Raw genomic sequence first — 21,376 nt, 5'->3', positions numbered from 1 at the left:
AAAAACCCATCATCCATCACTCGGGGAATGCAAATGAGCCATACGCTACTTAGCAGTTCTTTCAAATAACCTAAGACCCCGAACAAAGCTAAGCGACCAATCATATAATCACATAACAGATCAAAGGATCAAAGTTACCTCAAAAGGTAATTTCTCCACGGATCGATAACTCCGCTTGGACTCGTCATCGGCGAAATCAAACGAGGCACGCTCCAGTTTTCAGTCATATCGAAAGTTATTTGGTTTTTATCTCGGTCAAAGAAGGTAGACGGGGTTTCTTTTTTTTCAATTCATCAAGCTCATATTGAAATACCCATCCGTCGCAATTGCACAGACAGACGGACAGTTGAACAGATGCACATGAAACAAGTGCACTCGTTTCAGATGATTTAGCGAGGTCTGCCTGTCCGTGACTGTGACTGAGATTGTGTTGGTCGGGTTGGATGCTAAAGCCCGCCGAGGCTAGCATTGTTAAGCCGCGCAAACCAACCAACGTGTATGATATCTGTGGCATGAGGTTCAAGCGAAAATCGTCGTACGAGTATATAACCTGTTCAGGGCGAATGATTGAATGGGAGATAGGAAGGAACTCATAGAATACTTCCGCAAATACAATATACAAGTTTTAGTCTCTCCTTCAGTCTTCTGGTGGAATTTGATGGAAAAGAAACGAAATGAAAATGGTGAGATGGGCAACTGGAAAATTGGGAAATTGGGATATGAAATGATCGATGAAGGGAATCAACCGTCCTCTATCGTTTCTTTCCGGCTCTGCTACACCCTCACGCACACCGCATCATATGTGGCGGTTGAAGCGTGCGACTCGACATTCGACGCTCGACTCATCGCTTAACTACAACATCCACCTGATGAAGTGTTGGACTGCTTGTTGACGTCTACTCCTCGTCGATCGGCACCGAGTGAGACGGGTGCAGCTTCTTGTGGTTGAGAATCGATAAGTCGAGTCTTGATATCTCTGTGATCGGACAAACGAGCGCATCAGCGGAATTCTCATCAACTTTCGTCCTTCTCCATCTCCACTGATGATTATCTATGTCTGCTAAGCGCCTTTTGCTCTTCACTATCCTCATACCTGAATCCCAAGCTGGAGAAGCTGCCCTTGCAAGATCCCACTGCCGTGTTCACGCCTTGTGAGGAAGATCTCCTTCTCCTTCCCATGACACGCGCTACCGTGCCGCATCTCTCGCGTGCACTGCCCCAAACTAATGACTCACCTAGCGAGAGTGAAGAATGCCTCCTCGACACCTTCATTCGCCTTTGCGGAAGTCTCCAGGAATCTCAAGCCAAATTCGTCCGCTAACGCTCGACCTTGCTCGATGGTCACGACTCGCTTCTCATCCCAATCGCACTTGTTACCAATCAAAATCTTGTTGACTCCAGGCGATGCGTGTTGCTCAATGTTTGCGTGCCAAGTTCGGATATCTATACAGCACAAGCGGCTTGTCAGCATCATCTCTTGTTTCATCCTAGCTTCATATGATAATTCGGTCATAAAGAAAGCGAAGAATTCGTCGACTGGGCCTCTTCCACAACTATATAGGCGCACAAAGACGCGAGAAGGCCAACCCAGATAGAAGAAACCTTGCCGCCCGTATGTAGTTTGCAACTCACTGTTGAATGACTTTTCATCCGTGACATCGTACACCAGCAAAATACCCATAGCACCTCTGTAGTAAGCTGTCGTGATAGTCCTGAATCGTTCTTGACCTATAGGGACACCAGAGAAACTCAGCCATTTGTCGCTCACTTGTCGTCTTGCAAGGTTAGATGCAAGGATGGGCAGATTCTGGGCTCGACCCAATAAGCCGATGGGGAATAGAAGTGATAAGGGTTTTGTTTCTCCGAATATTGGACGTACCAGCTGTGTCCCACTGTTGAACGATTGATTGATTAGCGATGCTCGACCGATCTGACAGCCAAGTAGGAATGAGGCTCAACTCACAATCTGCAGTTTGATTCTCTTTCCATCTAATTCGATAGTTCTGATCTTGAAATCGATACCTGAGTAACACAAAAATAGTTAGATTAGCCATTTTCCTTCTCATAGAACCATTGTTCGGATTATGAGCTTGAACGATTCCAGTATGGTCCTATCTCCTAGTTTCTAGCTCATCCTGCATGACCATATGAGATATCATGGTCGAGGACGTTCAAGTCCTTTTCGCGAAATGCAGTGTCTACTTGCCACCTGAACTCGAGCTTCCCAAAAATCCCCGTGTCTCTCGCTGCATATCGCGATCCACCTTGTGCGTCCATGACAAGACGACTCACCGATGGTAGTGATGAAAGATGGTGTCCAGGCATCATCGCAGAATCGGAGGAGCAAACATGATTTTCCGACACCTAATAATCTGGATCAACATCGTTCCGTCGAAACTTCGTGCATCCCGACAAGACGAGCGATGTCGCAGAGTGGTAGAGTCGACGTACCGGAATCACCAATAAGAAGTAATTTGATCAAGCTGCATTACATCACAGAAGAATCACTTGTCAGCTCATAGCGGTCTCGGGGATATGTAGACGGCTTTGAGAGTCCTCGGCGTGCGTTGACATTGTCTTGCGCCTTGTGCACGCGTCGACCCGACACGTTGGACATTAGGTGGACTAGGGAAACTCAAAGTCGGACCTGGACTGGAACTCACAAATCGTAATGAGGACCTGCCATCTCGTCCTACCTTCTATGTAGCTATGGATTGTAGCGATGAGATGTGTATGAAGGTGATGATGATGATATATGGACGATGATGACGATGAAACTTGGATGAACTCTCTTGACAGGTGATCTTGCGGTGTGTATGGGAGTGTACGTTATATCTATTTACAGTATGATAGTATGAGCTCACACTCACTCGTGGTGAATGAGTATGAGTGGAGTATTCCGCATTCGTCCACACACATATACACACACCTAAGGTGACCCTGCAGGAAGCAGGGAGTGAGGTACTCCGCATACAGCACTGACTGAGAACGGAATTAAGTCAATGTGGCAATTCAACAATTCAACAATTCAACGCGTTCCTTGAATACCTCAAAGTCAACTTCTTCAAATACCATCATCAATTTCATCATCCTTAGGAGAGCATCAAGGATCGGGTGCGAACATTTGACCACGATATATAACTCGACCATGAAGTCCTCCCAATACGGTGGACTTGGCGGATCGACTTCGGCCAGACCACCAGCAAATACCACCTTGTCTTCCCTCCTCGCTCAGGCAAATTCGCTCAACGAAGTCGAATATGATTCCGAGCTGCCCCAGATCAGATTCGGTATCGATGATATCGAGCGGATGAGTGAGAGCGTAGCTGGGCGAGGGAAGAAAGGGAAGAATGAACGAGGGGAAGGGTGAGTTCCTCTTCCAACCCAAACCCAATTGTCGTATTATACCATATCAACTCGTATTCCGCCATATTGCTTTTCGAGATCTCGAAATTGCGTGAACATCTCTGACTTCCCCCTTATTTATTTGAACAGCTTCAACCTCCTCTCGAATCTCGGAGTCAACACCTCACGACTCACACACGATATCTCGCAGCTCCCCAATGCGGCCGAACCCTCCGGCAGACCCCGACGACGGAGACAAGCCCATCAGAGTCAAAATCAACGCCAACACCGCTTGGAACCCTTAGGCGATATTGGGCCATCGTACGGTATCGGCGATGGAGATATAGGCGCGTGGGGAAGGAATTGGCATGAGATGGTCATCCTTGGAGGTATCGAGGTCCAACGTCAGCGAGTAAGTCCCCTACACTCATACTTCATACTCAATTTCCTCCTGTATTACTTAAAAGAAATATGGAAGCGAGGTGTTCGTACATGTTAACTAATGTTCCTGTGTCTTCCGTCACTCTGTCATTCAACAGACGATCAATTCATTCCAAAAGCAATTCCAGCAACGGATCATCCAGAACTGGGAGATCGAGAAAGCCAGAGTGCTTCAAGATGAACTGGGAGTGACGGATGATGAGATCGCCGGGCTCGTAGGTTCTTCTAGTGGGGGATTGGCGGCTTCGGCTTTGGGTAAGAGTGCACTTGGAGCCAGTACAAGACGAGTAAGCGATCATCATCCCATGTGAGTCACACGACAGAGCTCATCATGGTTTTTCCTAGTTTCCTATGGCCCAATCTCAGCTTGGCAAATCCACCTCGGAATCTAGAGAAGGCGGACTGGTCATGCACACTAAGATGGTCAGATATGAGCGTGTGATCGGGGTGAGGCGACTTTCCAGCATATCCGGCTCAGTAATCCCAGCTGAACCCGAACTCTGTAGGAACTGAATCAACGTAGATTGCGTAAAGAGCCTTTTGAGCTTTGTCAGGCACTGGAGGATACCGTCAAAGGCGATTCTGTGAGTCTTGTCCGATGCTGTCATGCCACATCAGAACAGATAGCTCATTCTCTTGCATGCAGAAACATCCGCTCTTACCAGCTTCATACCACATTCTCGCTTATCTGACATACGAGCCGTCTTTACGCGAATCTGCGGACTACGCATCCACCTCTACCGAGCCCTTCGCGCCCGGAGAACCGATCCAAGAAAGACAATACGCTTCTGCCTATCTGGGCGATCAGAAATCAAATCATGCTACACTGCTCAGAGGCCGGCTAGTCATGGGTGGAAGGCGATTCTTGGAACGAGATTTCGAGAGACACGTAGATGAAGTGATCGCTAAAAACCCTAAAGAAGCCGCCTTGGGTGGTGTTCCAGGTATAAAGAACAAGATCAGGGCATTCGTAGATGTTATCTTGAAGTCGAAGGAATCCAGAGACTCGTATCGACCAGAAAGCGTCAATGGCTCTCTTTTGTGGGCTCAGACGTATTACTTGCTTCGATGTGGATATATAGACGAAGCCTTGAACCTGGTAGCGGAGAATCAGCAGCACATTAGTCGGGACGATTGGTCTTTCCCCGGAGCTTTCAAGTCCGCCCTCTCATCAACCGAGAGGAGATTACCGAAGACCCAACGAGATCAGCTGTACAACGATTTCAACAGCCATATGAGGAATAACCCGAATGTGGACCAATTCAAATACGCTTTATACAAGTTGGTCGGTCGCTTCGAGCTGAATAAGAAATCTGTCAAAGTAGCCTCGACAACCGAAGATTGGATGTGGTTACAGCTCTCTCTGGTCCGCGAAAACTCCAATAAAGAGATTGATTTACCGCAAGATCAATATGATCTGGTGGATCTGGGCAAGTTGATCCTGAAATTCGGCAATGATAAATTCGATGCGAACGGTACCAAGCCATTGAGTTGGTTTAACCTGTTGTTGTTCACTGCGCAATTCGAAAAGGTCAGTACCTCCATCCCAATCCAATCTGCTCAACCTATCATATGTAGCAGATGCTGACATATCTCGTTGCGGTATCTGCAGGCGACTGCGTACTTGTACTCGAAACCTCAGCTCAAGACAGATGCCGTCCACTTTGCTATCGCCTTGAACTATTACGGGTTATTGCGAGTGCCGTCCAAGGGAGAAGAAGCGGATCTTCGTGAGTTCGAGTGGCACCTGATGCACTAAGTGTTTCAGCAAATTTGGACTGACCCAAGATTTGTACGTAGTGATCACGGATGATTCCGATGTATCATATCTCAACTTCCCTCGACTGATCAAGCAGTACATTTCCCCATTCTACCGACTGGAACCCCAAACAGCACTTCAATACGCCTACTTGGTCGCACTTTCAAGTGATTCCCCTAACCCTGCTATCGGCCAAAAACAAAAACAATCCGCTCTTGAACTGGTGCGGGATATCGTACTTTCGTCTAAATCATGGTCGAAATTACTGGGATCGGTCCGAGCGGACGGTACCAAGGAGACCGGCTTGATAGAGAAAGACCTGAAACTCCTGAAATTGGCCGACGAAGCGGATTACCTGAAAAATGTCGTCCTTTCAGCTGCTGAACAATCTCTATTGGACAGTTCCCTGATCGATTCGATAGAGCTTTATCACCTAGCGGGCAATTACGATAAAGTGATTCAAAGTGTCAACAAATCACTTGGACAATCGCTCTCCTCTTCATCCGGAGGAACATCGAATTCAGCGGAATTGAATAATGATAATTTGCAATCGGTAGGACTATCAGGAGCGTTCGGAGGAACGAATGATATTTTCCAATTGGCCCATAAGGTACATGATGTCTACGAGCGGGATTTCGCGAAACGGACCAAAGTCTCGAGAATACACTGGGAGACGCTCGAAGTGCTGTTGAAGTTGAAATTGGGTTTGAGGCAATTCCATGAAGATCGACCTGACCTGGCTTTGGAGGTGGGTCTTGTCTTATCCATTTGCGTTCTTTCTTTCTTTCTTGATTTGTCATACAGTGTAGATGAAGAGTCGTGAATTGAGGATTGAAGCTAATGATGATGTTGATAACGATATCTCGCTCGCTCACTCGACTCCTCGACTCTCGCAGACTTTCAAATCAACACAACTCCTACCATTGGATAACGACCTCTCCTCAATATCCAAATACGCGCAAAACTTCCGCGACATCTTGGATCAACCGGTCATCTCCAACCTGGACGAAATCATCATCACCACGATGAAATGCTTGCACCTCTTATCCCAGAACCTGAAGAATTCGCCATACGGAGATCATTCACGGATGATCCAGCTCAACTTGCTCAAACACCAGTCGCAGTGTTTGATCCAGTTTGCGAGTGTTTTGAGGCTGAGGTTGGGCGCGGATGTTTATAGGCAATTAAGTAGTATGAGTGAGTCCCCAGTCCTGAATTCTCCCTTTCACCTTTGATAACCGTCTCGAAATGAGATATGATTTGAAATGAAATGAAGTGATGTGAAAGAAAAGCTAATTGCTCTGTATTCTTTGCTGCAGGTGCGTTTTTCTAGATTCTGTTCTGAGATGTGAACAGCATCTAGTTGTCAATTCGTATATGATGGTCGTAATTCGTAATCGGATAGGCGTGAAGTGCGACGATGAAGGAAGGACAAAAGACAGCAAAGACAGGTTGCGGAATCGGGAAGCGACGAGAAGCGGGATATACACCACCTTCAATAACAAACAAGCTAATCCAATGATGCATTAATGATAAATCTATCGACGTCGCTATCATACTTCCCTTTCCTCCTTCGGAACATCGACATCATAATAACCAGCATTCCGTTTCCCAGATAAGATAAGATGAGAAAACCAGATATCCTTTCAGTATGAGTATGAGTTATAACAACCCGGAAAATTCCATCAATCCACAATTCCACAGTTCCACAACTCCACAATTCCGCATCCTCATTCTGTTTCTTTCCATCCAGCATCCATCATTCATCAGAATCCTTCTCAGCCTTCACCTCACATATGATTATCCGCGCTTATGTACCACCTCCCGATCGTTCAACAGGGATCTTTCTCCTTGAATCCCTCTGTTCGGAAGAATCGTTGGCATGACTACCGATCCTGCCCTTCTCGCCGATCTTTCTGGATGAGTCAAGTTGAGCCAAGTGGGTGAAAGCGGATTCCAATTGGAGTTCTTTCAAACCGGCAGCGATCTGTTGACGAAGGGATATGCCATATCAGCATTTGCGTATCTCAAAAGTTCACCAGATCACGGAACGCGCAATTGCTGAGAAGCTAATGGATGTCAAGGAATGCTTTGAGCACACTCACATCAAGGTAATCTTGGAAATCTACGAATCCTTTTCTGCCGAAATCGACTTCTCTCAAGATACTATCTGCCATCTCGGTAGAAGCGTCGTAGCCCATGTTGGTCATGGCGTGGATAAGATCGTCCTTGGTGATATGTTGATCGTGGTCCTAATCGTCATACACAGTGTCAGCTACAAGTCACCACTCAAATCTACACCAAAATGACTCCAGCGTCATTGCAGTACAACGCAAGCTGACTCACAAAGTCAAAGAGTTCGAATTGGTTCTTGAGGTTGGCAACTTCATCAGGGGTGAATTGAGCTCTGGCGTAAAGCTTGGCATCTTCACTGTTGGCCAAACCGAGAGTACCGATGTTTCCGTGTGATTTGGCAACGTCGGCGAGTTTCAATTTCGTAGCTTGCTGTTCGGCGAAAGCGCAAGACGATTGATTCGTTAGCATTATCCTCTTCTTCCTCATTTTTTGTCGCCTTCACATCTTGCCATTCTTGATGACTGGCTTTCTCGATGGTGTGCATTGAAAGATGACTTACTTCAGGAAGACCCATAGATTTCAAGAATTCAACGGCATTGTCAAATTCAGTCTCCTTCTTAGCTCTGTCCCAACCCAATTCTTCGCCCATTATATCAATGACTCTAGGTAAAGATTCCAAGGTGACTTGAACGTTCAAGAATGACATTCTGGTTCGTCGAGCGATGAAGTCGACGGCAGTCAAAGCGTATTCAGATCGGACAGCGTATCGAGCTTCAGCTTCGATGTATGGGTACAAGGCGGAGAATCGGATACCGTGGAGAGGCCATGTTTCACCTGATCGAGCGAGTCGCATGAGCACAAGAAGAGCTTCAAACAATGCTTCCATGAGCAAACTCACCAGTAGTAGCAGCCATAGAAGCGACAGTCCATGCCCGGTCACCATAAGATTCAGACAAGTGCTTAGCGACTTCAGTCTCGAGACCGAATTGTTGGATAAGCTTGATGTACATCGTCTTGGTCCATGCGTGTCCACCGACAAGTTTGATGTGTTCGGTCGTGCTTGGTCCATTTGGTTTCAAACCGTACTCCTTGATAGCAGCATCGACAGTCTCCTCAGCCATCGCTCGGCTGTGATCAGAGTTGTCAGTCAAGCGATTCAGACCAGTATATCAAGCTGAGAACAACCCACTAGGTAGTCCATTTACCTCCCGCAATAGTCAACAAACCACCTTTACTGATGTTGATCATGTGGTTTCTGACAAGGGATTGTGTGTTCTTGGCGGCAGGATCCATAACAAGAGGTCTGATACCTGACCAAGCGGAAAGCACATCACCTCGTCGAACCTTGACATCCGGTGACAGGTAATTTCGGACCTCATCAAGAATCCATTGGATCTCCTTTTCGGCGGGAACGGGATTTTGCGAAACGGTGGTAGGGGAATCGGTGGTACCGGCAATGACATTTCCTTGCCACGGTAAGAAGAAGATGACTCGTCCGTCAGACGTAGCGGGATCGAGCAGACCCATGGTCTTGGGTCCGTAGTAGTTGGGTAGGGTGATGTGTACACCGGCTGAGGGAGCAACGATCTCCTTGACGGTTGGCTCGTCAAGCTTTCGTACACCATCACTGAAAGGTCCAGTAGCGTTGACAACACCCTGCAAAGCTGTCAGTGACGTTATACGAGATCGAAACAAATGTAAAACTTACTCGACATCGGACTTTCCATTCTTCGCCAGTCATTCGGTCTTTGAGAGTAGCACCGTAAATTCTCTCTTCTCCACCTCGCGATGGGTCTGGTCGTTTGTGAAGGGCGGTCACCTCGACGTGATTGGCCATAACGGCACCGTGTTGGACAGCAGTCATGACAAGGGAGATGTTCATTCGAGAATCGTTGTGTTGACCTGTGCAAGAAGGAGAGATTAGTCAGACTGCGTGAGATTTCAACCCATATGGTACAGGAGACTCACCATCGTAGTAGACGACACCACCGACTAAGCCTTCCGACTTGATCATGGGGAAAGCCTCCATAGCTTTACCCTTGCCCATCCAGTACGCACTCTCCATGTTCTCCTTACCAGCAAGGATATCGTAGAGCTTACAACCGGCATAGTAGTAAGGGAGTTGCCACCAAGTGTAGATAGGGAGGAGGATAGGCAGCATACTGGAGAGATGAGGTGCGGTTTCCAAGAAGACTCTTCTTTCTTTCAAAGCTTCCTTGACCAATTTCCACTGCTCGTAATCTAATTCGAAAATAGCTTTTTGGAGATATCTAACGCCACCATGCACCAATTTCGTCGATTTCGATGAAGTTCCAGAAGCGAAATCGTCTCTCTCCACACAAGCGACTTTCAAACCTCTACTTGCTGCGTCCAAAGCAGTACCAGCACCGGTCGCACCACCACCAACGATCAACAGATCGAAAACGTCGTCTCCTTCCGATTCGGCTTCCTCCTTCTTCAGGACGTTTCCGGGTTCTGGCCCGCCTTCCGCAGTTCGATGCACGTAGATACCAGACGTTCGGAGGTGTTCGAGCATTTGAGCTCGGGAGGGAGGTGACCATAATGGACCTGGTCGTTTCTTGTAATGAGGGACGGGCTGGGAGTCGGCATAAGCAGGTCGAGATAGGAGATAGGCTCCTCCGACGGCTACCGTAGCTGTGGAAAGCACAAGTGCCCTTCTTCCAGGCATGAACGATCGAGCTCGGTACATTTTAAAAGTTGTATGTGATTATAAGGTAGAGAGGGAGAAGAAGTTGAAGATACCCCAGAAGACTTGGGTATTTCAGTGGGTTCTATGCGAAAACGCACGTGTGTATACTTGATCCGGGATGGACAAAGGATGGGAAAGCTGTCGTTGATGAATGGACGATCAAGATTTGTTCTGTCCAGATGGGAGGACGATCGAACAAAGGATCGAAAGAAAACGGTCTGTTGTCGAGATGGATCCGGATCAATTGAGACCGGTCGTTAAAAGTGGATACGCCGGACTGAAACAACGTATACGTTCTGTTGTCAGCTATCTGACAATCAGCAAGATGGTGTTGATGTTGTACAATTGGATATGTACAGGATGCTTCGAGTCAGATCGAAGAAGAAAGAAATGGAGAGGAGGGAGGATGTTATGTGTTCGCGGTAGTCGGATGCGATGAACGTTTTGGTTCAATCTGGCTTTGGCTTTGGCTTTTGAAATTGAATATGCAGAGAGCGAAGAATGAAATTGCGGCAAAAACGGCCCTAGCGTGAACCCTTAACCCTGATCCAGTCAAAGGCATAAATCCAAAGGATGACGTTGTAAAAATCCCTTTCGGGCCGCGGTCCGGCGCACCGTCCGAGCGAATTCGCCGATAAGAAATTGTTTAAAAACCTTTAAATTTTAATCTTCGCCTCGAAAATTCCCAACTTTCATACAGCGATTGGGAATCCATAACGAGCACGAAATCATTTTTACTATGTTAGCATGTTGGACCTGAGGACTCTTCCCAATCACAATCGGCTGCGTCATACGACACCATCCTTGTTCGGTGCACCCTTCAGGTTAGTGTCGACATCGCCCCTCGCCCCTTCATGAAATATGCTTGACCCACTCGACATCCATGTCGCCCCATTTTCATTCAATCTATTCTGGCCCGCGAGCAGCGCGAGCAGGATGTCACACCTTAAACGTCATATCTTTTATGCCTTTTTCAGATTGACATCACTCGCAGTTTAGTTTAGTGCGGATGTCACTCACTCCCTCCCTTTACTGACTTGCCGTCTAACCGAGATATCAAATTTGACGAAGGCGGTAGCTCCGCGTTGTCGAGCCACAGCTTTCTTTGCATCTTTGAGGGATTGGGAATTTTGCATGAGGCGACAAAAGTCCCCCATGGGTGATCTCGCATCGTAAAAGGAGTACCCGCCTCGACGTAGACCAACTTCTTTCGAGGCGTTACACGACCTGCTAAAAGTTCCATTTGTCTGGCCATTCGAGGGCAAAGAGGTGAATTTCAGGAACAAGGGAAAAGACCCGATTATTCTGTTACGAGGCGGAAACGGCCGATAGGAACATTAGTCGAATTTCAAGCGAGCTATCGCGACAATCGGAACGCCATGCCCTTTGTTATTGAATTTATTGATTATACATACGCCTTATCCCTTCTGAAGCTCACCAATAGCGGTTTACTACGGGCTCGATGATTTGGACAAGTGGCTGGTATTTTCGTAACCACATGGACCGGACAAGTCTTTACTATGACTCGAGCTGGACGTGTCCTTCCAAAAATCGACCGTTCAACATATGGACACGTGACTGACTAGGTCATAACGCTGGTCCTTTGATCACTCATTGGTGCAATGAAAATATGACCTCGGAACAAGCTGAAACGATCAAGTCACTCACTCGCACCTTTCTTCCTAACAGACGGTGCGGATACTGACACGCTTGACATCCGTTGATAGTGACGACACCTGACAAAGTACATACGGCTGTACCGAAGTGATTATGCCTGAAATCAAGGTATAAAAGCGTGTAAACCCATTGACCCTTTACAAAATGTCGAGAAGATACTAGTCATCGAAACTCCCAACTTCCCTTTCTCCCCAAGCTACCATCATCAGATCTACAGACTGATACACATCGACCAAACAGTCAAATATGCCTTCATCCGACTCACAAAGCTCCTCTTCCGGCTCACGCAGACCCAGACCGGGATCCCCATTGAACCCTGGTACAGGCTCGAGTACCCGTACTACTGACACGTCTTCCGCTCAGGGTAATACTGGGTCCTCGTTTAGCTCTGGGACCGGTGCGGAACAATCACTCGGTGAGCTCAAGCTTTGCTTCATTACATCGAGTACGGATTGACTGAGGCTCGAGGCAGCCTGATCATTCACGCACTGTATCGATGTATGTACTGATTGCGGATTGACATAGATGCGGCTCTTTGGGGTTCTGGTACAGGAGATAAAGCCACATCTCACCAGTATCTCAATTTCGAATGACTGAGCCTGATCCATCAATCGGCATGCTGGTAAGGATTGTACGCCCGCTTCGCATCGCATCGCATCGCGTCGTATCGTATCGTATCGTATTGTATTGTATCGCAATCCCGTGTAATCATGGTCCACCTTCAATTCAGTCCGATACAATACAATACAATGATGCACGGTGATATGCATCTCTTGTCCGAGTGAGATCGGTGACTCACAAATTTCGGTGCCAGTGCACGGTAAGGCTGATGACTATGGGCAAGATGGGCAAGAAATATGCATATGCATACGATAAATCGGATTACTCGAATCTGTCTAACCTTACCTCCGCCATTTCAGTCACTTCGCTTCATTCGGCCTCAACCCTCTGTACCTCGGTGTCAATCAAGCCGAAATACAGTAATCTAATCCCCTCGAATACCTTTACAAGCTTTATCTCTGAGATTCCCCCTCTTGCCAGCCTGAGTAGCGTTGCTGAATTGCACTTTAGTGAGACCGAACTGTATATTATACGATGAAAAGCAATGCAGCGCGGATTATCACCACCCTCTCGTCAGCTCTCAGCACTCCACATACAGAATGTGTATTCTGACCAACTTCTTGGCAGATTTCCTCGTGGTTACAAGCTTTCAAGCCCAGAGTGAAGATCCTCTCCATGAACTTCTCCTTCTTATCTGGTGTACAAGGGCTAGTAGCCGCGTTGTTCTTATCTTTCGAACCGGTTTCTTTCTTGGGTGTCATGGGTGATTTTGAAGTATGGGTTCCTTTGGTTTTCTTCTTTGGCGTCGAGGCTACTTTAGGCTTGATTTCTTCTGTGGTCGTTTTGGGGATCATGTGGTGGGGCGTAGAAGGTGACGGTGTAGTAGGAGGAGACGAGTCGTCCTCGTCGGAAGAGTAAGATCGTTTCATATTACCTTTTACCGGCTGGGTGTCGACTGAGCATGACAATGTGATATCTCGTCAGCTCCCTCTGATCACTGGAGCTCAATGTACTGTAAATTACTCACCAAAGAAGGATTGCTCTGATTCGCGTGAGTGATTCCTGTCTGCCTATACGAGAGTGAAATGAGAGGATATGTAAAGTGAGTACATAGCGGAAATAAGAGTAGAAGTGGTGAGTGAAAGTAGAAGAGTTGTAATGACCAAACACCCGAGAAGAATGATTGTTGACATTTGTGACTCGATCGAGTTGGATGATGGTACACGCAGGTAATTACGGACATTCGGCATCCTGCTTGCTTGACAACGATCAGAACCGCCGATTGCTTGCAACGAGCTGACGAGAGCTGCTGAGTCAATGCAGCTATGATATGAATCAGAATCATCATACCCAGTCGACCGTTTGCATGAAGAATCGAAAGAGGGACTATTGCACTCAGGAGGGATCTCAATGCACAGCGACCACGAGCATCATGCATTGTACGGAAAAGTACCAACGTGATGCCCACTTCTTGTGCAGCGAGCATGGCCTACCCCTTCTTGACCGCGGCCACAGCTTTACTCCTGAAATTCCCATTCTTAGTCGTGAGCTGATTGACGAGCTGCCTTTTATCTAAACCAAACTATCGTATCAAACGATGTATCTCGTCAGCTACGCGTCTTGCAATCCAGCTTTCAGCATGTCGTGGCCAGTCATCGAGACATATGAACACATAATTGCTGAGCCATTTCATCCAGATTGGCAGCTTTGTATCCCAAAGCAATACTTTGATCCATGAATCTCTCTCGTTTCTCAGCGGTCCATACACCGTTAGACTGAATATCTGAAACAGGTGAGGGGAGTGATATGTTGGTTCTGGGCTTCTTGTTTGGGATCGATTTCGGCCCTCCATAATTGGAAAGTGGTCGGACGACTGAGTCTTCCTCTCTTCGGTGTTGCTGGTGTTGCTAAGGAGGAGAAGCCGGCATGTACGGGACAAAGCGGAACGATTCGTTCGTGGTCTTCTTGGTGGTCATTGTTTCAGCGAGAGCAGTCGGAGAGGTGCTAGGAGATCGTTTCATTGCGAAGAAGGCTGATGAGAGTACCGAGTGAAAGGGAAGAAAAGATCACAACGTCAGCTGCAGGTTTTGAGTCTGGTAGAGTGGGCGGAAGGAGCGTACTGTAGTTGGGAGATTGGCTTACCTCGATAGAATACGGTATACCACTTCAATTTAGCCAACTCAGGCATTTTATCCGCTGATAAAGAGCGAAAGAGATGCAGAGATAAGTTGGAATGTCAATCGACGAAATCAACATAACCCCTTGACTACCGCGATACCCTTTCATCACACACATCGGGTCATTCGAAAACTTGCCTTGTCCAGAATCGCCACATGCTGATCCACAATCCGATGATCACCTCGTACCATATTTCCTCAATTATCAAACCCCTAAGCCAATGCATGTCCGGATCAGGTTCGACGCCTCTTCCGATCCGACAAAGCTGCCATTCATGCCACATAGTCGAAATCCCAGCTCCGACCAACTTAATGCCCCTCGTCGGGCTATTTCCGCCTCCGCCAAGCAGTACCCTCATAAGTCCTGATCCAGGGATAGGGTATCCCCCCAACGTCGCTTGTTCATCTGGCGTTCCTTCATCCAGGATAGTCTTATTGGGCAGATCGGGATGTAGACATGCCGGTCTTCCGATTCCCACTAAATCACATGCCCTCTCTCTCAGGGAGGAAGCTATGAGCCGCCGATCATGCAGACCGCCAGTAAGGAGTATAGCTGGGCCATTCGGAGGGGAGGGGATGGACGGTAGGAGAGAGGAAGTGAAATGAGCGAAGAGAGATTGACGTGCTGAAGGTGATTTGAGGGATTCGGGTGAAGCGAAAGCAGGTGAAGAATAAGTTCCTCCCGAGATCTCGATGATGTCTAGCATTGACCATGATACAAGGGTTTTAACGATCTCAGTGGCCTGCTTCTCATCGATACCTGCATCGTATAGCCAATAAGCGGACTTGGAGAGGAGAATAGCATATTTAAGGATTGACTGGCTTACCTCCTTGTACAAAATCCGAGCAATTTATCTTGACGGCTTTGATGAATCCTTTACTTGTATTTTCGCGCACACCTTCCAAAATGAGGTAGAGAAGGTGTAATCTGACCGAAAGATGATCAGGTACGCCAGGTAATGGTCGAGGATTCGGATTAGCCTGTTGTCGTAGTCAGCGTCTTGCCATCAGCTCCTCGTTGCGCGTATACCGGTATGATGAAGGAATGAACTTACTAGAGGCGACAGATATTCGGCCAACAGATATCCATGAGCCGAATGAATCTGTACACCGTCCCAGCCGGCTTTCTCGGCAAGTACAGCCCCATCGACGAACTTCTTAACTATTCCCAGCCATTCGTCCACCGGTGTGATTTGGCGAGACTGGACGGGCCAAACTGCCCTACTCCATAACCACCCTATCGGCCCATCTGAGACTGTCGGCCGATCGCTGCAGGGCGCAATAGCTGATTCCCATGGCCAACGAGATAGGTTGATAGTGGAAGAAGACTGTAGACCAGGATGAGAGATCTGCATAAGCAGTAAAGGGGAGTCCGGTGTCCGATGCACGGAAGAAGCGAGCTTCGTATATCTCTTCAGGGTTGATGGGTGGTCAGGAAGCGTCAGGTCGTGCGGCGAAGCCAATTGTTTAGGATCTATCTGGGCGTTGCCTGACAGTAGAAGTAGTTCAATTGTCAGCTGTTTTGATCATGAACGAAGATGGACAGATGACCTGTTCACCAGAGATGATCATTCCCCATCCACCTTGAGCCCATTCTTCATACAGCTTGAGATGGCCCTCTCGAGGTGGGCCGCCTCCGAGACCGATGCCTTCTGCCATTGCAGCCTGAGAGAAGCACAAAAGAGTCTCAGTATAGTAAGACCGCCGTACAAACAAGATTTAGCTGACCTTGACCAGCCTGTTTTTGATGGTCACTCCGTTGGGCAGGGTCAGAGACCGGCGGATGACATCGATGTCATCTGCTCTGGCCTCGACAGGGGCATGATCGGCCATACTGTCCATTCAGAGCCTCCGCACGCGTGAAAGGCTTCTCGCTTTTGAAGTATGCTTCTCGATAGGCGTCAATGTAGCTCTCGTGAAGTGAATTTCAAGCCAGAGATTCAAATCTCTCTCTGAAAAGCAGACACGGTGCGTGGTTACCAAAACATCGGGGGCCCGCGTCATGTTTGATCTGAAATTGATTCCGTCGTTGCCACTGCTCAAGGCACAGACTAAACACTTGGCCATTTGGAAGAACATCTATTTGACCAACTTGGGTATACTTATCTTCTGCGTTACCTTCACTCTCTTGCGCCATTGAGTTGAGTTGGTCGGCCACATCCCAAAGACAAGACCGGCGAGATGGCTTCCGAGGACGAAGCTCTCGGGTCCGTGGCTTCCTTCGGTCTCTCAAGCGTCTTAGCTGGAGCAGGGATCGACTTATCCTCTCTCGGTTCATTTTTGGGCGAAGGAGCAGCAAGCTCGTCCAAGCATATCGCAGAGATAGAAGCTGAAGATGACAACGAAGACAAATACGAGGACGATATTTTTCTCGATGGAGATGGAGACGCAGAAGAAGATGCCGAAGCGAGGAAAAGGGCTGAAGAAGCTCGAAAGAGAGAAGAAGAAAGATGGATTAGAAAAGGTATGGCATTAGCTAATAATCTCTCTTTGGGAGATAAAGGCAAAGCCAAGATGGTTGATGGTGTGAAAAGCAAGAAAGAGAAAGAGTTGGAACAGGTGATGAAGATTTGGCCGGGGTTCGAGAAGGGTAAAAGGCTCAGAATGAGCGAAGTGTTCTACGAGACGCCTCAGGATAAGCGGATTTTGGCGATGCAGAAGCGGAAGAAACGAAGATTGGAGAACGGTAAAGAATGTAAGTTGTGCATTCACCAGTATTTCTCTCAAGGACTTGGCGGAATGGCACGATTTCAGCAGGCTGGACAGGCAAGACTCAAGAGCGGGACTGATATCTCTACAGTGTCATTCAGCATAGACCCTAATACGATGCCTAATCTTCCGGCGAGCTTCCTCCTCCCGTCCTTACCTCATCTAAGCATCACGACTCTGAGCGAGCCCAACTACAAAGCTCCTATAGGCGCTTACTTCGACAAAGATTGGGTGAAGGACGCGAGGTCGAAACGCAAGAAGGAGATGACTAGACCTCCCATAGATGTAAATTCTCAGTATGACCTTCCTGGAGTTGATGGCATGTCAGACTGGCAAGGTGGCCTGATAGGGCATGCTTTGGAGCTTGAAGAATGGGAGAAGGGCATTGTGATGTGCTCGACGTGAGCTGAGTGTCCTACGGCCTCTCCATGGACTAAGCTGACATTTCTGACAGTGACGCTCCGGCTATTACTCCTTTCGAACCGCTTGCGCCACGTAATGGGATACTAGATTCCGGTGATTGGCTCAACGACGTAATCTGGGATGCAAGGCGTGTATCTCCGGAGTTGATCGATAGCGAAGAAGAGGAAAGCACAACCGACACCACTGCGAAGAGGTCAGCAGCCCAAGCCGCAGCAGCGCAGCCCGCGACAGCGAAATTAGATCCGTTCAACATGTCCAATGATCATCTTTACGAGCATTCTCGGGAAGCTCGATATCGGATCAGGCAGACATTCGGAGCTATCGAAGTGTTTCATTCTCATCCTGCGAGACAATTGCAATTGCCCTTCGTAAGCGTAATTCACCTAGCTGCACGCCGTGTGATCAAAGCTGATGTCGTCAGCTCGTGATAGTACAAAACGACTTTCACCAAATCAGAAGCAAGATCATGGCATCGACCTGCCTTGCAATTCCCCACGGGCGTCGCATTCTCCTTCTCACGACTTAAGTCGAACCCTTCCGCTGCAGTCAGCTCGAAGAAAAAGCAGATCGTTGCTGATCCTTCTGAGCGTTTCAAGACGACAAAAGACCTTACCTTGGCCGAGAAAGGCCCCTATGTACTCTTAGAGTTCTCTGTGAGTAGGATGATCAGTCTCACTGCGGATACAAACACTGACCAGTCTACACAGGAGGAATACCCGCCTATAATGAGCAATTACGGGATGGGGACCACCATCGTCAATTATTACCGAAAGAAGGACGACAAAGACGAAAGCGTGCCTAAGCTGGATCTCGGTCAACCATCGATACTCAACCCCGGAGACGCAGAGCCATTCATGCTTGGTTACGTAGATAGGGGAAGTGTCACCCAGGTCCTACACAACAATCTTATCAGAGCACCAATCTTCCGACATACACCCGAAACCACCGATTTCCTAGTCATACGACAGACTATAAACGGCCATTCATCTTTCCATATCCGAGCGATCAATAACCTATACACTGTCGGTCAGACAGTTCCTAACGAGTCTGAAGTCCATGCACCGCACGCAAGGAAGAACACGAACACCTCCAAGATGAGGTTGATGATTATCGCTTGGCTGTTGATCCAGAAATCAAAGCAAAAGCGCTTCAAGATGGCCAAATTACTCAAATATTTCCCCGATCAGACGGAGTTGCAGATGAGGCAGAGGCTAAAGGTCAAGGGGAATGTGAGCCCAACGAGATGTCTGAGTTACATCACCCAAGACCAAGCTGACGAATGTGTCGATGATGACTGTAGGAATTCTTGACTTTTGCCAGAGGGCCTGGGCCGAATCAAGGATATTGGATGCTTAACCCGGAATACTCTTTCCCCTCGGAACGAAAAGAAGTTCTCGAACTCTGTTCACCTGAGGCAGCGGCTCTCTTCGAGGCGATGCAAGTTGGTGCTCGACATCTGCATGATTCAGGATATCACAAGACGGCCGAAGGTGGACAAGAGGACGAAGATGATGATACAGGCCTAGACATCGAACAGCAACTTGCGGTCTGGTCAACTACCCATAATTACAAACTCGCCGAAGCTCAGAAGGCCTGGCTTATCGTTCATGGAGAAGGAGACCCGACGGGTAGGGGCGAAGGATTCAGCTTCTTACGAACCAATATGAAGAACTATTTCTTGAGGAAAGGGGAAACTGAAGCGGGTCGACGATGTGAGTTATGCAATATCTGATACCTTCTCATCTACAGCGCGAAAGTGACCAAGACTCTAAACTGATCGGTATTGTTCCCTGCAGTGGAAGCCGAGGACAAAGCTGGCGGGGCGGTGGTCAAGATTTCGAATGCCGAACAAAATAGGATATACGAGGAAGAGAAGAGGAAAGTATGGGACCTTCAATGGAATTCCTTGTCGAATCCCACACCGCCCGATATCGAGGACGATGATTCTTTGAATCGACTGAATGTAGCGACACCGGCCGGTCTGGGTCCCAGGTTCAATAGAGCGGATAGCAGAAGAGCGTTCTCCAGAGGCAACTCGATGGCGCACACGCCGATGTATGCTGATTCGCCGAGAGAGATGTCGCCTGCGATGAGTCTTGATGGGGAGAGTGCGTATACTGGAGCAAATCCGACTGCTGGGAAAGTATTACGTATCAAACGAAAGGTCTGTGCTCGTCTTCAAACTTCAGCATGCGGCAACCATACTCGTCCTCGTTACTAACAGGATTTCTGTGGGTTGTGCGCAATAGATCAAGGGCAAAGAACAAGTTGAGATTGTCAGAGATCCGGCTGTTATAGCTAGTTATCTCAGACGATTGGAAGATAAGAAATTGGAGTTCTATATGGATAATTATGATCAGTTGGCGCCGACTGGTAATACGGAAGATGATGAGATCAGGAAAGCTGCGTGAGTCCGGTGTCTGGGATTCACTTGCTTCTGCTCCTGCTTTAGCAATTCAGAGTGACGCGTACGGGAAGCACAACTGATGATTTGGTTGCTTTTTCTTGGTCACAGGCTGAGGAAGAAGATCGAGCAGTATAAGTTGAATCAACAACGACGTATGATGAGGAGGAAGTATCAGGGCAAGACGCTGGACAATGAGGTTGACGGTGTCGATATGGATGGAGGGGTGAGTGATTCAATTCAAGTTCTATTTTTGTTACAAGCGATGCGTATCCAGTAAGGAGTAAGGAAAAGCAAATTGGCAGAAGAAGAAGCTGATCTTTGCGCTCGTCCGATTTCTGCAGAAACGAAAATGCGGTGCATGTGGGCAAGTTGGACATACGAGTGAGTTATTACCTATTCCGACTTTCTGTTAAAACCGATTAGACGAGTGATGAGTGAGATTGATGTGCTGATGCCAATTGGTCATCACGCGCTTCATGTGCACAGAGGCAAACAGGAATTGCCCGATGTTCAACCCGTCTTCTGTGGCTCCTTCACCCTCGATGTCGACCGGAGGTGGAACCCCATCGGCATTTGGGGGACCGTACACACCAGTGGATATTATCGATAATGCCCCGACGCCGAGTACTTCTTTCAAGATTAAGTTAGGTCTTGGTCAGCGGTAGCTTGGGGGTCTTCGCTCTAGTTGTATGTTGTAATGTGGATGTGTATGAAAGATTGCGATACCATGTAATCCATTTTACGCATATACGCAAAGCACGTATCATTCGCTTCTCTTTCTTGCATGGCTGGCTGGCCCTATATATCACCCTCTCGTGCGTGCGTGCTTGTACCTGAGAACATTAGCTCGTACTCGTACGCTCGTACAGCGTATAGGGTTTATGGACGTCATCCGAAGATCTAATCTTGGACAAAATCGACGCGTTTCAACGTAACTCTCTATCAAGGTAAGAAGGTTTTATGTGATTTCTCACGTGCTTGTGCGTGACTGCCCGTATAATTTTACCTTTTCAGGTAATTCTTCTGAGCGAAACGTGGGAAATCGGAGTTTTATTGGCGTCAGGATGTCAGGTCAGGACAAAAGAAGTTCG

General features: G+C 47.8%; 7 protein-coding genes across 7 annotated transcripts; 3 read left to right on the top strand and 4 right to left on the bottom strand.

Annotated features, from left to right (window-relative positions):
• Positions 1-849: 849 nt before the first annotated feature.
• On the bottom strand, positions 850-2,686 carry I303_100963 (GTP-binding protein ypt2; the record flags this gene model as incomplete). Its single annotated transcript, XM_065968232.1, has 8 exons — positions 850-976; positions 1,236-1,443; positions 1,633-1,728; positions 1,880-1,892; positions 1,964-2,022; positions 2,293-2,364; positions 2,452-2,483; positions 2,664-2,686. The coding sequence occupies 8 exons, from the start codon at positions 2,684-2,686 to the stop codon at positions 850-852; spliced, it is 630 nt and encodes a 209-aa protein (XP_065824304.1).
• Positions 2,687-3,148: 462 nt separating this feature from the next.
• On the top strand, positions 3,149-6,878 carry I303_100962 (uncharacterized protein; the record flags this gene model as incomplete). The annotated part of the gene is made up of 10 exons (XM_065968231.1): positions 3,149-3,366; positions 3,496-3,757; positions 3,885-4,073; positions 4,132-4,233; positions 4,293-4,370; positions 4,433-5,317; positions 5,399-5,516; positions 5,587-6,293; positions 6,442-6,742; positions 6,865-6,878. The coding sequence occupies 10 exons, from the start codon at positions 3,149-3,151 to the stop codon at positions 6,876-6,878; spliced, it is 2,874 nt and encodes a 957-aa protein (XP_065824303.1).
• A 477-nt stretch (positions 6,879-7,355) lies between these two features.
• On the bottom strand, positions 7,356-10,331 carry I303_100961 (uncharacterized protein; the record flags this gene model as incomplete). Its single annotated transcript, XM_018404331.1, has 8 exons — positions 7,356-7,532; positions 7,651-7,797; positions 7,892-8,050; positions 8,181-8,455; positions 8,520-8,749; positions 8,811-9,277; positions 9,330-9,523; positions 9,590-10,331. 8 exons carry the CDS (start codon positions 10,329-10,331, stop codon positions 7,356-7,358), a joined length of 2,391 nt encoding a protein of 796 aa, XP_018266985.1.
• Positions 10,332-12,254: 1,923 nt separating this feature from the next.
• On the top strand, positions 12,255-12,601 carry I303_100960 (uncharacterized protein; the record flags this gene model as incomplete). The annotated part of the gene is made up of 2 exons (XM_018404330.1): positions 12,255-12,423; positions 12,534-12,601. The coding sequence occupies 2 exons, from the start codon at positions 12,255-12,257 to the stop codon at positions 12,599-12,601; spliced, it is 237 nt and encodes a 78-aa protein (XP_018266984.1).
• Positions 12,602-12,993: 392 nt separating this feature from the next.
• On the bottom strand, positions 12,994-13,498 carry I303_100959 (uncharacterized protein; the record flags this gene model as incomplete). The annotated part of the gene is made up of 2 exons (XM_065968230.1): positions 12,994-13,089; positions 13,187-13,498. The coding sequence occupies 2 exons, from the start codon at positions 13,496-13,498 to the stop codon at positions 12,994-12,996; spliced, it is 408 nt and encodes a 135-aa protein (XP_065824302.1).
• Positions 13,499-14,868: 1,370 nt separating this feature from the next.
• I303_100958 (uncharacterized protein) lies at positions 14,869-16,579 on the bottom strand (the record flags this gene model as incomplete). The annotated part of the gene is made up of 5 exons (XM_018404328.1): positions 14,869-15,506; positions 15,574-15,727; positions 15,802-16,235; positions 16,306-16,411; positions 16,475-16,579. The coding sequence occupies 5 exons, from the start codon at positions 16,577-16,579 to the stop codon at positions 14,869-14,871; spliced, it is 1,437 nt and encodes a 478-aa protein (XP_018266982.1).
• Positions 16,580-16,927: 348 nt separating this feature from the next.
• I303_100957 (uncharacterized protein) lies at positions 16,928-20,950 on the top strand (the record flags this gene model as incomplete). Its single annotated transcript, XM_018404327.1, has 11 exons — positions 16,928-17,441; positions 17,547-17,856; positions 17,910-18,246; positions 18,310-18,531; positions 18,586-19,095; positions 19,179-19,590; positions 19,675-20,042; positions 20,128-20,285; positions 20,394-20,508; positions 20,627-20,666; positions 20,772-20,950. The coding sequence occupies 11 exons, from the start codon at positions 16,928-16,930 to the stop codon at positions 20,948-20,950; spliced, it is 3,165 nt and encodes a 1,054-aa protein (XP_018266981.1).
• Positions 20,951-21,376: the final 426 nt, after the last annotated feature.

This window comes from Kwoniella dejecticola, chromosome 1, assembly GCF_000512565.2.
Source record: "Kwoniella dejecticola CBS 10117 chromosome 1, complete sequence".
NCBI lineage: Eukaryota > Fungi > Basidiomycota > Tremellomycetes > Tremellales > Cryptococcaceae > Kwoniella > Kwoniella dejecticola.
The sequence above is the reverse complement of the archived record's forward strand: the minus strand, read 5'-3'. Positions and strand labels throughout refer to the sequence as shown.